This window comes from Rhinatrema bivittatum, chromosome 8 (genome assembly GCF_901001135.1).
Source record: "Rhinatrema bivittatum chromosome 8, aRhiBiv1.1, whole genome shotgun sequence".
NCBI classification, from domain to species: Eukaryota; Metazoa; Chordata; class Amphibia; order Gymnophiona; family Rhinatrematidae; genus Rhinatrema; species Rhinatrema bivittatum.
The window spans coordinates 201,697,544-201,712,924 of record NC_042622.1 but is presented as its reverse complement, the minus strand read 5'-3'; the positions used below and the strand labels follow the sequence as shown (position 1 = coordinate 201,712,924).

Here is a 15,381-nt window from a genome sequence, read left to right as displayed (position 1 = left end):
GATGAAGAGGAGGGACTTATTTTCAAGACCCAGGAAGGAGGAGGGGCAGGCAAAGGATGCCCCACCTCCCTAAAGGTATAGGGAAGAAAAAGGGATTTTCTTTCCCCCTGGCACATTCTAGCGGGGGCACTAAAAGAAAGAGGCCACAGGTTCCCCTGTGACCTATACCCACTCTTCACCACTAAACCACTTACCTCTTGGTAGTCCACCTTGGTTCTTTTGCTTGATTTCCATTCTACAGGTCCTTCAGTCTTCTGAGAGCGAGAGCCAGCAGAGATGCTCACTGCTTGCTGCCCTCCTGTGAAATGCCACTGAACCCAGGCAGCTCTGCCTTTTATAAGCCTCCTGCTCTCATTATGACCTCACTGGCTGGTGGGAGAGACCATTTGAGGCTGATGGAGGCAGAGGAGGAGACTGATGGAGGCAAAGGAGGGACTTATTTTCAAGACCCAGAAAGGGGGCTGGGCATCACCACCCCAAAGGAAAAGAGAACAAAATAGGATTTTCTTTCACCCCGGCACACTCTAGCGGGGGCACTAAAAGAAAGAGGCAACAGGTTCCCCTGTGACCTATACCCACTCTTCACCACTACACCACTTACCTGCAGGTAGTCCACCTTGGTTCTGTTGCTTGACTTCCATTCTAGAATCTTCAGGTCCCTCAGTCTTCTGAGAGCCAAAGCCAGGAGAGATGCTCACTGTTTGCTGCTCTCCTGTGAAATGCCACTGAGCCCAGGCAACTCTGCCTTTTATAAGCCTCCTGCTGTCGTTATGACCTCCCTGGCTGGTGGGAGAGACCATTTGAGGGTCATGGAGATAGAGGAGGGACTTATTTTCAAGACCCAGGAAAGGGGCGGGGCAGCCAAAGGCTGCGCCACCTCCCTAAAGGAAAAAAGAACAAAAAGGGATTTTCTTTCCCCCCGGCACACTCTACAGGTTCCCCTATGACCTAAACACACTCTTAACCACTTACCGGCAGATCTGTCCTCGAAATTAAGTAGAATATATTACATGGGGAAATTAACAGCTATGAGAAATGATAAAATGATTTATTGTGAGAAAATGTGGCGACCATACACCAGGTGGATGAATAATTAAGAGGTGGCGGGGTGGGGAGCAAAGACAGCTGTTGGGGCAGGATTAGGGAGTGAGTTTGAATAGATGGGTGACTTAGGGGGTCTAGATGAAAGTTTACATTAAAATTCAGGTGTCAGGGATGTTTACTGTGTATGTCAATCTTTCACGCTGTGATTGTTTTTGTATTTTTGCTTATCTTTGTTTTTAAGGGGGAGGGCTCTGGCAGACAGGATGTAGTAATGCTGATTTATGTTGTGTTTATCTCATTGATTTATTATTGGGTGCATTCGCTTGCTAATGGAGAAGTAATGGGGGGAAGCACAACATACATTAATGGCATTTGGTACCCTTGCTTTAGTGGAAGGGGTGAAATGAAGAACTTTGATTGTACCATATAGAGGTATGATAGGTGTCAGTACACCATATTCATGAGCAATGGGGTTTGTTCTGATGCTTAGGAAAAGTAGTCCCTAAATCACAACTCATTATAAGAGTTGTGATTTAGGGGGCTACTTATATAATGGGGGTCTCTTATATAATGGGGGACTATGATATATATATATATATATATATATATATATATATATAAAATGTATTGCACTCTTTGGTATTGTAATCATTGTATTACATTTGTGGGGGTAGGGGAGTTGGGGGAGGAAGACTTTAGGGACTTAATTGGGGTTTACTCTTGTGCAGGTGGAAGGGAGCAGGTGGAAATGAAAAAAGCAGGTTTCAGTAAGTTGTGTTATACACATTTAGGGATAGATATTTAAAAGTGCGTGCGCGCTTCCCGCCATGCACACATGGATGTGCCGATTTTATAACACGCGCATGACGGCGCTCACAGATTATAAAATCCAGGGGCCGCGTGCACAGGGGGCCCTAACTTTACAAAATTACGTGCAGCGACGAGAAGGGGCCTCTCCCAGTTCCCTCCCAGTCCGCTCCAATTAAGGCGGGGCTGGAGGCGGCCGGTAAAGCCGGCACACGCAAGTAGCTAAATTAAGGAGCAGACTGAGAGGGAATTTCCCTACCCCCCCCCCCCCTGCCCTTACTCCCTTCCGCTTCCCCTTGTCCTTCCCACCCCCTAAACCCTTTCTCCTACCTTTATGTTTTTTTGTTTTGTTGCTTATTGATCCAACGGAGCAGTAGCAAATTGCGTGTGCCGGCGATCCCTTCCCCGGTACAGCATTTGCCGCTGTACCGGCCGCCTCCAGCCCCGCCCTCCCAGCCCGCCTCTTTCCTTCGGCCCGGCACTTCTGCGCGTACAGGCCTTTATGTGTGTGGTCGGGCCTTGTTGAAAACTGGCTCGCTGCGCATAAAGACCGGAATTTATGCACGTGGCCGAATAAAAATTCAGCCATTATTATATTGTTCATTATGCACAAATCTACGCCCGATTTTATAACATGCGTGCGCCGCCGTGCGCATGTCATAAAATCCAGGCTCGGCGCGCGCAAGGGGGTGCACACTTGTGCAACCTGCGAGTGCCGAGCCGCGCAGCCTTCCTCCGTTCCCTCTGGCCACCCCCCCTTCCCCTCCCCTCCCCTCCCTTCCCCTACCTAACCTGCCCCCCAGCCCTACCTAAATCCCCCCCCCCACACACACACCTTTGTTTTGTTATTTACACCTGCCGGCCGAGTGCCTGCGCGAATTCCCCGGGCCCAGCGGCAGTGGAGAGGCCTCTGCCCACGCCCTACCCCCGGACCGCCCCGCCCATTTTTTCAAGCCCCGCGACCTAAACGCGTCCCGGGGCTTGCACGCGTCGCTGGACCTATGCAAAATAGGCTCGGCGTGCCTAACCCCCCCCTAAGTGCTGTAAATCCACCTGGATTCACGTGCGTCTGCTTTGAAAATCTGCCGCAGAAACTAGGTCGCTTGGCAGCTCTTCTCCAGCAAAATTCTGCTTCTCTGGAATATGTTTTATGACCCAGCAGTTTCTTCCTGCTCTTTTGGGCATCCAGCTTAGCTGGAACCAGTGCCGTGACCCTGGCACCAGGAGTCTTGAATTGCAATTACCAGAGGATTTTCCCCCTATTCTCACCAGTGTACCTGGTCTGGTCATTGCAGCAACAGGCCTGGGCAGGGAACCATGAACCCTGCATCCTAGGCTAATAGGTGTCGCTTCTAACAATAACCATGACTTCCCTGCCCTTCCAGCACCGTGAACACTGCCTCTACAGCCACGGCCAGCCAACCTGCGAAGCCGGAGATCTGAACTGGGCACCTTCTGCATGGCAGGGCACTCCATCCTCCCTGATTTGCCAGCCTGGCCTGTCTACAGTCTTAAACAGGGGGGGGCGTACAAAATGTTTTATGGTTTACAAAAGTAAGGCAAAATGTCACTGGTAAGGGGCAAAATCCTGAGGTTTCCAGTTTAAAGTCAAAGTTGCCAGCTTGTTTACTTTCCTTTGCTAAGGCCACAATGGAATATCACCCTGCCCTCGCAGCTGCCGCTGCCGTCGAGACACGGAGGAGTGTCACATTGCACTGAGAAATCAAGCAAGAAGACTTGTGGGCTGAACTGAAGCATATCACAACCAGCAGGGCAGAGCCTTCAGTCCGGATCAAGCGTGAAAAAGTAAAACCAACTCCGACCAATAAATAAATAATTTGGGACCACAACGTGGCAGGAAAACAATAAGGGGAAGAGGGGAAGAATAGAGGCAAGAAACAAACGTTTCGATGTTAAGAGGGGACTGTGTAGTACTGCTTCTTTAAGTGGGGGGCGGGGGAGAATCCTGAAAGCTCTCATGCGGGGGGGGGGGGGGGGGACAAAGATACAAAGCTAGCTTTGAGACCTGAGGAATCTGGCAGGGCTGCTGCCAACCAGCCACAGGTGCATGGTGCAAGAATGCAGCCGGGAGGAGGTGCCGATGGATCTGTCTCTGTGCAGCCTTCATTAGACACAGTGCATATCGTCTGCATCTAACCATGCCCACTTCTCCACTCTAGGAATTATTAATGTGTGCTGCTGCCATGGGCATGTTCTGTCCTCCAGGTCAGATCAATTGAAATTAAGACCTAAACTAAAAAATCACATGGCTGGGTAACAATGGCCCGACTGTATGGTTCCGGAATAAACTCTGATGCATTTGTTATGCTTTTCATCCGTGTGTCATTTTTAAGATGCTACATAAACCCAACTTATTACTAACTGTCCAAGCACGGGGCAATCTGGGCTATCTCCCCTTCCCTTTTTCTTTTTCTCCCTACCTAGGCCTGCAGTCCAGCTGTCGATCACTATAACGCAGGGTCGGGGAACCTTTCGAGGGGCGAAGAGCAGAGGGGCTCATTTGCATACCAGCATCTTTCCTCTTTATTACAGTAGGATAATGATCAGTCTGTGTAAAAAAAAATGATGAGATTCGTTCGGACAGTAGAAAAGTGATGAACTGTTGTGCTCCAGGAAGCCTAGCAATGGGGTTGTTGCTGTGGATTTTTGAAACACTGCCCATTAGGGCACAAGTTGGAACATCTTGCCTATTTCTTGGCTCTCTTTCTTTCCTTTTTGGATCTTATGCTTAGGTTTCCTTCCTTTTTTGCCCTAATATATTTTGGGGTAGATTTTCAAAGGGTTACGCGCGTAATATACGCGCGTAACCCTTTAAAAAAAAAAACCTCTGGCGCGCGTCGAGCCTATTTTGCATAGGCTCGGCGGCGTGCGCAAGCCCCGGGACCCGCATATGTCCCGGGGTTTTGAAAAAGGGGCGGGAAGGGGCGGAGCCGAGGGTGTAGCAGCGGTCCGGGGGGCGGGACCGAGGCCTCCAGCACAGAGGCCATGCCAGGGGGATGGCGCGCCGGCAGCCAGAGGCAGGCGTAACTCCTGAAACAAGGTGGGGAGGATTTAGGTAGGACTGGGGGTTGGGTTAGATAGGGGAAGGGAGGGGAAGATGGGGGGGAGCGGAGGGAATGGGGAAAGCCATCGGGGCTCCCCTAGGGCTCGACATGCACAAGGTGCACAAGTGTGCACCCCCTTGCACGCACCGACCCCGGATTTTATAACATGCGCGCGGCAGCATGCACATGTTATAAAATCGGGTGTACATTTGTGCGCGCTGGGCAGCGCGCACAAATGTACCACATGCGCGCCGATTCGAAAATCTGCACCTTTATTTCTAATTTAATTTTTTTCGGGGGGTTAGGAGGGAATAACTGATGTGTACCTTTTACTTAAAGTCTCACCTTTCCCGAAGCCATTCTCCTGTGTTTGTGATCCAGCATTGCTCTCTGCTTCAACGGCAGGGGAGAAGAAAAACTAAATCTTCATGCATATCCAGCATAGCTCTCTGCTTCAACGGCAGAGAGCTTTGCTGCCGCTTACCCAACTAATCAAGCTTGATATTTCACTTGGAAGCAGCTCCATCACTGCTCTCTACATTAATGGTGGGGGTGAAAGGGAAATAGAACCAAAGAGCTAAGAGAAACAGATAAGTATGAGAAAAAAGAAGTGTGAAGCTTGCTGGGCAGACTGGACGGACCGATTGGTCTTCTTCTGCCGTCATTTCTATGTTTCTATGTTTCTATGTTTCCAGCTTTAAAAATATTTCCAATAGCGTTCCCAAATAGCATCATATTTAAACATGCGAATACTAAGGTTCTCAATAGGGCCGATGCAGTAAAGTGCGCTCAGGCTGAGGGCACTGTTAGCCCCCTTTTGGCTGCGCATTTTCCACGCGCTATTTTTACCCCTTATACAGTAAGGGGTAATAGCATGTGGAAAATGCGCGTCCAACCCCCCTCCCCCAAAACTAATAGCGCCCGCAACATGCAAATGCATGTTGATGAGCCTATTAGTCATTCCCGCGCGATACAGAAAGTAAAATGTGCAACAAAGCCACACATTTTACTTTCAGAAATTAATGCCTGCCAAAGGCCCGTGGGTTGGAAGATGGATGCTCAATTTTGCCGGTGTCCGTTTTCCGAACCTGTGGCTGTCAGCGGGTTTGAGAACCAATGCCAGTAAAATTGAACGTCGGCTGTCAAACCCGCTGACAGCCGCCACTTCTGTCAAAAAAGAGGCTCTAGGGACGCGCTAGTGTCCCTAGCGCCTCCTTTTACCGCAGGCCCTAATTTGCATATGGGCCGATACTGAATCGCGCGCCCAGGACACTGGCCTGCGCACGTCGGGAGAGCAGGTGTTCGCCCGCTCTCCCGCGACTTTTACTGTATCGGCCCGAATGTAACTGGAACTCTGGACCACGCCCATTTACCAAGCAATCCTAGGACCCTAAATAAGGGAAAGGGACTTTCAAGAATATCAGAAATCTCTTGTATCACTTCTGCTCAGAACCGACTAATCCCAGGACATTCCTACCACATATGTAAGTATCCATCATGCCACAACCCCTCCATCAACCAGGGATCGTTCCAACAAATTTATCTACAAAATAGCAAGGTGGGCGGTATGTCCTGTGTAAAATAGCCTTATCATCAGATCTACTCTTTTAACACATGTTGAACTTTTATCTACCAATACTCAAAGATTTTTCCAATCTTTTGCATTAAGCATGAGATTTAAGACCTCATTCCATTTATTAATTAAATGGGGATTCATACTGGTTCCATATTTAGTCTGCATAATTCCCCGATAAACCATTGATATACCCCTCAGTTTTGCATCAGATTGAGTGCATGAAGGAGATGTGAGACCTCCACCAGACATGCCACACACTTGTGCAGCTAGAAAAATAGGGCCCTTCATTCATCCTCCAGCTCAAACTCCTCTTGTAATCATCAAAGTTTCTAAACCCAGAGTCGTCCATAGCTGCAGTATAAATATCAAACTGTGTCTCACCCAATCCTAATAGCCCCAGAGGAAGGTTAAACTTGATAGTTCGGGATTTTGAAAAATAGGGGAGAGAGGCGGCAATTTTTCATCAGCGAGACTGAGGTGTCAACAATGAATCTCACACCAAACTCCAAGTGTCTGTGTCAAAATGGGATTTCAGCAGCAAACTGTCCAAACTATAATAGAGGAGGGCATGATAAGAAAGGAATGAAGATCTGTGCATCCCATCAGTGCCCATTCACAAGATACCCAAGCAGAGCCTGCTTCCTGCTTAAACCAAAATTTCAGGCCCAGCAATAATATCGAAAATTTGGAAGATCCATACCATCCTGTGATTTGAGGATTTTGTTTTGTTTGATTACCGACTGAACTATCTAAACTTTTTTTTTCGCCAGAACTGCTGCATTAGACAAACATTATTTTCAATTTTATAGGCTAGCAGAATAGAGAATAAGACAACAATAATATCTTTTGATGGTTTTATTTTTGAGCAAAAATGTATTAAAACAATTTTATTATACAATTAAAGCAATCACATGAAAGTACAGTTTAAAAGAGCTTAAAAATACCGAAGCATTTATTTCTGGAAAAATATTGCATATAACAAGGAATAGCACAAGTTAGAATGATTTTGCATCATTTTTCAAGTTCTATCATAAACAAACTGAAAATGAGCCCTTGCTTTGTGTGTTTCCACTTGATTGACAAGCAACAAACTGGAAGGACGTTCATCCTCTTGAAAATGTGAATACTGAAACCATATTTTCAAGAAGCAATAGCTTTCATTGTTAAAAAAAAAAAAAAAAAAAGCAGAAAGTGAAATGAAGGAATGTAAAATAAATGGATTTGTCTACCATGTGACACAGTAGGTGCTGACAGATGAGAACAATGTGGCCCACCCAGTCTGCCCAGTTCTGATATCAGCCATAAATGAGGTATATGTGAAAATTATATCTTCAAGCAACACTTCTCTTAATCTGTCCCCTTCATTTTTCCTCCAAAGCACATAGAACCAGGGAATTACTGAACAATTTTGCAATCAAATTGCTTCCATAATTTTGCTTTTAAATAATGAGGTCAGACTGATGAAAATAAAAATCTTAATTGCCAATGCCCTAACATTACAATATACCTGTCCTGTGTTCATCCTAAAATTCATTCACTGTGTCTAAAGGATAATTCTCCAAGCTGCTAATACTTTGAAGCTATGTCTTCTGCATTTACTTTTGGTGACTTCACTTTATGGAAGAAGCCTTTTCTTGTCTTTTAGCTAATCATAGTGATCTCCGGAGGCCATGCCAAGCTGTGTGGCTGGCTGTATCCAGATTTCCTATGTCAGTAGATCTTAAAGAAGGCCTGATTTTGTGGAAGACTAAATATATCCCTGATAATGGCCATGACAAATCAAATGTGCCATAGGTGAGGAAAGCTGATAGGGATTGTTTGGGCATGAGAGAGTGAGACTACTCTATCTGTCTGTAAGTTAGAAGCAGGAAGTCTGTGCACTAGGTACATACATAGGGGTGATATAAGCATTACTGCAGAATGGGCAAGTGCAAACATTTGTAGCTGAGCTTTGCAAATATTTTTCAGTCTAACACAAATTTGTCATATGCCCACAGTGCAGGTACTGTATAGTATGGAGACTGGAAAAAGGACATCTGGACCAGCCAGGTTCCCTACAGTCTAAATACATAAGCACTTTTTTTTCAATGATTAAGATTCCCATTTTCTAGAGGTGTTGCCTGCAGACACAGATTGGGAGGACATCTTGTGAAAACAGAACTTTAACAATTAAATAGAAAATAACATTTAAGGTATCACAAAGTATTAAAATAAGGCATCATACAGTTAGATCATAAAATACATATTTTTAAATTATCCAAATATTAAAATGTATACATTAAAATTGTTGTACTTACAAATATTATTTACATATCTGCTAGTGTTTTTGAACTAGAAACACTTGACCTAATGGGTCTGTGTTAGCAGTGAATCACAACAATACACAGAGTCCTTAAATAAGGGAACATCACATAAATTAACATAATAACATATCAAATACAAAATCATTTTGCTATGTACAAGACTCTTCATTTTCAGTTTTTATTTTATTTTTCTTGGGAATCTATCAGTTTTTATTTCAACAAAATGAGAAAATCAGTGCAAAACCCCAAACTCATTATTCTGGGTAAATATCAGGGTGCATTTTGATGGACAGATGTAGGAAGCGTTGCCCAGCCTCTCCTTTTGTGCTGGCGAGGGCAGCAGGAAGCAAGGGCTGGGGATGATACTGGGGCGTGCATGTGAATAGCTCGGTTTCAGGGGTGAGGTGGAGGGAGAGCAAGAAAGCCCGGGCCGGTAATAAATTCTGTGGGACTGAAACAAAATTCTGTGTGTTGCATGTTACAAAACCTGGGATTTATTTATTTTTTTTTCAATTAAAAAATCAGGTTAAACTGAAAGTGAAGGGTCCTAACTCTGCGCAATACAGTGGCAATAACAAAGTAACCACACAAGAATTTACAAAACTTTCTCAAGAAAGAGATGTTTCCCAGGTGATGATCCAGAGTTCAACCACACAGTACAACCAACGTGGCCCGTGTGTTGACACGATAAGGCTGCATCAGGGTAATGTACACGAAGAAATTCATGCCCATTCCGCTTCCATGGCTGCTTGCATCTATTCCATGGTGGCTATGGAAGGGATGTGGATGTGATGACTCAGGAAGAAGACCTTATTTTGTGAATTTTTAAAAACAATTTTCATGAAAGGTTTTTTGGGACTTGTCATCTTTGTGCATCTTTTTCACTTTTAACGTGTTTGCACTTTACTGGATGCTTAAAGTCTGACACCAATGACTACAAATTCTTGGACAAGAGTCTATGAGTGATGTCCTTGAAACTGTATGAGAATTCTTCAAGTTATTGTTGCTACCACTTGATGTGCATTTTGTGATTGTGGTAATATTTTCATCCCCTTTATTCCTGCTTGATCCCGAATTTTTTCTATCCATTTGTGCTGGAAAATGTCTTTGGCTTGCTTGTCAGATTTTTTACATTAAAATCTCCTTAAAATCCTTTCAAACCCAGAAAAAAACATTTTATAAAATGTTGATTTGGTTATTTAATGACAGCTGTAACAATGATAACTTGTTATGCAGTAATTACTTCAAACACCCTATCTGCTAGGACATTATCTCTAAAACACTGTTGTCTACAAAATACAAACTTAACAAAAAGAATGTGGAAATTAAGGTGAGAGCTTGGTTTTGGAATTTAATTTTTAGCATTAAAAAATAATTGGCAAATGCAATCCAACAGTTCCTACCCCCTCCCCCCCCCCCCCAAAAAAAGTAATTTTTAAAGCAATTGTGCCCGCAGCAGCAGGTGTCATCATATGATAGATGTTTCAAGCTGAAGAAAAGTTATCCAGGGATAAAATAAGGGCAACTAACAGATCACACCTGCTGTCAAAAATAGTCTCGATCTTATATCATGAGATCAAGAAAAAAACCCCATTGAAAATCGGATTTAATTCATTTCTTTTCAATTGTTTTACTAGTGGTGGGCTTTTGCTGTCATGTTATGGACACCGCATGCCCACTGATTGACTGGTGCTGATCTTTTATGAACTGACTGCAGTTCATGTATTGTATTCTTCAGCACAGTCCTACAGTTTTGCATGCGTGCTTTCCAGTCGCTCTACCAAAAAATATATTTTTAATTAAAAAAAATAGTGCAATTTATGCTTGGGCAAAAAGCATATAAAGTAGTCAAAATATTCCTCTTGCAGACTTTCCGTAATGTCTCAGATTTCAGCTGACATGTATCAGATATGAATAAATAAAAGATGTAATACTGTACAAATAACTGTGGTACACGCGACGATTTTTTGAAATCCTAGATAAATATCAGGCTTCCTGCATCGTAATGCTTAAAGTACGATACATGTTATAAATAACAAATAAATGCAGCCACTCAACAGCAAAATCCGGCAGGTTGTAGAAACCTGTTGAATCAGGCAGCTCATGGGGTGCTTTAAAAGAAATATTCTACAGAATGGGGCGTTTAAGAAAATGATTTTACTTTTGTTTTCTACTAGCAATAGTCGTCCTGTGAATAGGCTCTGATGCAGATACCAGCCTCTGCCATGAGGTTAGGTGCTTCAGCCACAGGATATGGATATCCTGTTTGCAAAGCAAGCAAATATTTGCCTGTCCCAAGAACTATCCCTAAAGAGTGCAATTTTCCAAGGCCTCTCCATTGGTGAAATGGTGCTTTACCTGTGGGAACGGCCTGATGTAAAACTGCTCCCTCACCCCAATGTGTGAGTAAACTTAATGCAGGCATGTTCTGCATGCACACAAGTTTACCCAGAACAGAGGTGCTTCCAGGGCCGGAGTCGGGGAGGGGTTTGGACGTCTGCATGTATTACTATTGCATGTTCAAAAAGCATGCTTGTACATTTCCCTGAAAATCTCCAGCATTCAAATTATCAGGTGTAATTGTGTGCAGGGTAAGTTTAATGGAATAATTTTCAAAGCAGATTTATTTGAGTCAGTTTTCTTTGAAAATTGGTGTAACTTCTAGGTGTATTTGACACTTAATTTAGGAGGGCTGTTATAAAGTCACCTCCAAAGAGAATATATTCAAAGGGATTACCCGAGTGAATTCCCTGGGCTAAAAACATTTGCCCTCCCCTCCACAGGCAAGAGAGACAGGAAAAGAGGTCAGGGAAGGCGAAGTAAAGTATATGTGGTAGCTTTCATTTTAAAACCCCTTTGCGTACTTTACTTCACATACACTGCCCCTGCTTTATAGCAGATATTTTTTTTTACCTAGGGACCCCATCAGCCCCAAATTTTCAAAGAGAAACTCTTCAGGGAGTTTCCTTTTCAAAATTAGCCTGTACCACTGGACCTGCAAGCTCCCCCATAGGCTTTGAAAATTGACTCCTCTAAACAAAATAAGGAGGTCATTTTCTAAGGCTTATCGCGTGCGATAAGCCGCTATCACAGGCAAAAAAGTCCCTTTTTGCCTGCGATAGCTTGCTAGGGGCAGAGTCAGGGCGGAGTCAGGGCAGCGAGGGGAGGAATCGGGGTGGACTCCGCGATGTCTTCGCTGGCGGCGATAAGGTAAGACACGTTATCGTTGTCAGTAGCGCGCCCAATAGCACCACCTATCACGATGGCCCTATTGGGTGCAAAAGCCGGCAGCGATAAGACAGCGGTGGTGCGATGGCTGCCGGCTTTTGCAGGCCCGCCCCCTGTTTTCGCTGGATTCACCATTCTGCGGTAGAATAGTGAATCCAGGCCTAAGATAAGTATGAGGAAATATGAATGACACTTAGGAAAAAAAGAAAGCAGTACCCTCTGTGTATTACATAATATTTCAAAAGTGTATAAGACAATATACTTAACCTGTATCAATTAAATTATTAGCAACCCTATCCGCAAAGGCGTGTTACTTCATTAACATGGAAAACGCATGTGATTAGTGAATAGGCCCCATTAGAAATTATGGGAGCTGCGGTAAATAACGCAAGTTTTCAAGCATTAACCAATAACGAGCCTTTTTTGAATAAGGCTGTATATCCTTAAATCATTTCCTTTTCACATTCTTTAAGCCCTTGCCCTGAAATTTTTCTGCAACCCTGGGATTCAATTGTATTAGCGAGAACGTCCACCATATTTGATTGGAACACACTGGCTATGATGTCACAGATGGCATCACACGCACAGCACAAACCAATCGGATCCCATTCCAGTGGTGACTGCCTTCAATGGCTCATGGGAAATCAAACAGAGTTGGCAAAAAATGGCCTGGCAGTTAATCGTTCAGTCGATGTACAACAATTATTACTGCTTGCTGTGCACACATTTTCTGAAATGCCATACAGTACATATAGGCTACGGCTCTTCTTTGCCAAAAAAATATTGCAAAATTCTGAATGTAGAAATTGCATGTGGAAATTAACCGAATTATCACCGATTCGCACTTCCGCGGCTTCAGAATCTGAACCCAGATTTGTGCTAGGAGCACCTTCTTATTGCATACTTCTTTCATCCAGTTTGTAAGCCGCTCCAAATATGTCTTCATGATACCTCATCTGGCTCTGGAAAACAAGAGAAGTTTTAAGTATATCTTTCCATTTATTTCTGTAAGGGAGAATCTCATTCTTGGATCTCTTTGTATATTTCTGTTTATACAGAGACCCATGTGGTTGTACAATCGTAATTTAAAGTAACAGCACTGGCTGGATTGGTGAAAATCTCAGCTTGGCAGTTTCTTGGCTCTAGATCCTCGTTTGGTTTTATTCCTAGGTCTCCTTTCTTTTTTTTTCTGCACTATTTGAAACACATTTTTGGCTTAAGAGGTGCAGCCCTTATATTGTAGTCAAACCCTCCTGGCTTTAAAAAAAAATCTCCTTCTCAGAGTGCACTTTTCAGCTGTTCATACTAGAGTCCGGCTTTAGAATTCTGATCCAGATCAGCACAGTGCGCCCGCTGAGTGTGTACTTCTCTGGGCCGCAAGCAGGTTGGGCGCTGCTTGTGGCCCGCCGAATCTCTTCTCCTCTGTGCTGTGAGCGGGATAGGTTCCACTCACGGCCCCACACAGCTGCTCTTCAGTGTCCGCCAATGGTTGGCGCCATAGGCGACCGCCTAGTTCGCCTAATAGGATGCACCAGCCCTGCAAGCAGGGGGACCTGGATCGATTACTAGGTCCAGTCTTCTACTCCCCAGGCCAGTTGGAGCAGAGAGGATGCTGCGGTGGCGGCATTCATGAACCCTGGTCAGGAACAGTCACAATCATCATGCAACAGTGACACCTAGTGGCCAGATTCTAGACCCATGATTGCAGGGTTCCAGAAGGAGCTCTGGAGCATGGTCCCTGACCAAGAACTATCACTGTGATGACTAGGCTAGATAAGTTGTGAGGGGATCTAAAATAGGAAGGGAAAACCCTGGGTAGTTATAGATAAATGCTGGAAGCCCAAAATAACTGGAACAAACTGCCACATTTATCCCTCTTCCCCCAAACTAAAATATATCTTTACAATTCATCCTGTTTCAGATGCAGTCCAACAGATTTTCCCATAGTAAATGTGCATCTTCCATACCTTCAGCTGCAAGAAATAATCTTCCACTTGATCCTCGGTTAGCTTCAGCTTTTTGACCGCCATCTCCTTGAGGGTCTTTGCAACATCTCTGGCCATCCGCACATCCCCGCAGACGTAAAGGTGCCCTTCGTCCTTGTGCAGTATTTGATGCACATCTGCCTCCAGTTCATTCCGAAGGAGGTCTTGAACATAGGTCTGCAAAAAGGAGAGTCTGATCATCACAGATACTGTACAGGACTAGGAGCCATATTGCACCTGGAAGACATTGGAGGTTGAGATACATTTGATAGATTCAATGTAGGAATTATCTAATGCTCTGATATTCATGAACTATTGAGAACATGCTGCTCCCTCATATTTGAAGAAGAATCTTCCAGGTTCCAGATACTGCGTTATGCATAGCATGTGTAAGGGTAACAGCTTACTAGATAAGTGGTTTACAATTTCTGAGGTCTGCAGCTAGCAAGTTAAACCAGCAGTTGTGCCATCAAACTAACCCCCAATCCCTGCAAAACAGCACTCTGCAAAGGGTTTCAGAGTCAGCTCATAGCAGGCCAAGGGTTTTGTGTTTAATGAATACATACGAGTCCAACAGAAAAGCTGAAAGATGCCCAAAACTGGGGTTTCAGCTAGTGAGTTAAAGTCAGTGTTACAGAAAGAAGCATTAAACTGTGATTAAGAAACGCTCATCATAAACCATCAGGTAAATGTGCGAAAATCACGTTCTAACTACTTTAGTTGTAACCAGTTCATTAACTTCAAATGGGTGGGCAAAATAAAACAATCCAGCAGGGAAAAGAAAAGGGTTCCAGTCCAAACAAAGACACTTTCATAAAAAAGGACCGGCAGAAACATCCCAGCTGGGTACGAAGATTTCAATTACAAGGAACATGCATCAACTGGAGCCATCTCAAGTCAAAAAAATCAAAGCATTCTAGCACAAAAATCATGGCAGAACAGGCTTCAGAGACAGAGCTTGGGCCGCATCAATCATAACAAACTCCCTGCCAAAAAAGATTATCGCCCGCCAGCAAGATTTCAGTCAAATCTTAATATTGGATAGTTAGAAAATAAAGAATGCACGAGCATTTGGATACATTCCCATGTGCTTGCAAGACCAAATAATAATAAGATCCCAGTCGCGGGGAGCAAAGCGCTCCTCCCCTCCGCAGGGATGTGCTGCCCACCTATTTCTCATCCAGAGACAAAAGCTCTGACCGGTTCTGCTTCAGTTCCCCAGACACGCTGTGGCTTTGTAAAATACTGTGACAAGAGATGCTCGGGGGCCTCCTGGAACCCTCCCTAGCACAAAGCTGCTCCTCGGACTTTCCAGGCTTGCTGGAAGTGAAACTAAAAGCCCAAGTTTTCCAGTTGTATCCTACATAAGAATC

At 44.3% G+C, this 15,381-nt stretch overlaps 1 protein-coding gene across 1 annotated transcript in view; it reads right to left on the bottom strand.

Annotated features, from left to right (window-relative positions):
• Positions 1-12,133: 12,133 nt before the first annotated feature.
• NOS2 (nitric oxide synthase 2) overlaps positions 12,134-15,381 on the bottom strand; it is a 47,546-nt gene continuing 44,298 nt past the window's right edge. The window contains exons 27-28 of the mRNA XM_029613535.1: positions 13,991-14,185; positions 12,134-12,985 (exon numbers count right to left, since the gene is read on the bottom strand). Of these exons, the coding sequence (XP_029469395.1) occupies positions 12,917-12,985; positions 13,991-14,185 (264 nt within the window). The 3' untranslated portion in view covers positions 12,134-12,916. The remainder of the gene's footprint in view (positions 12,986-13,990; positions 14,186-15,381) is intronic.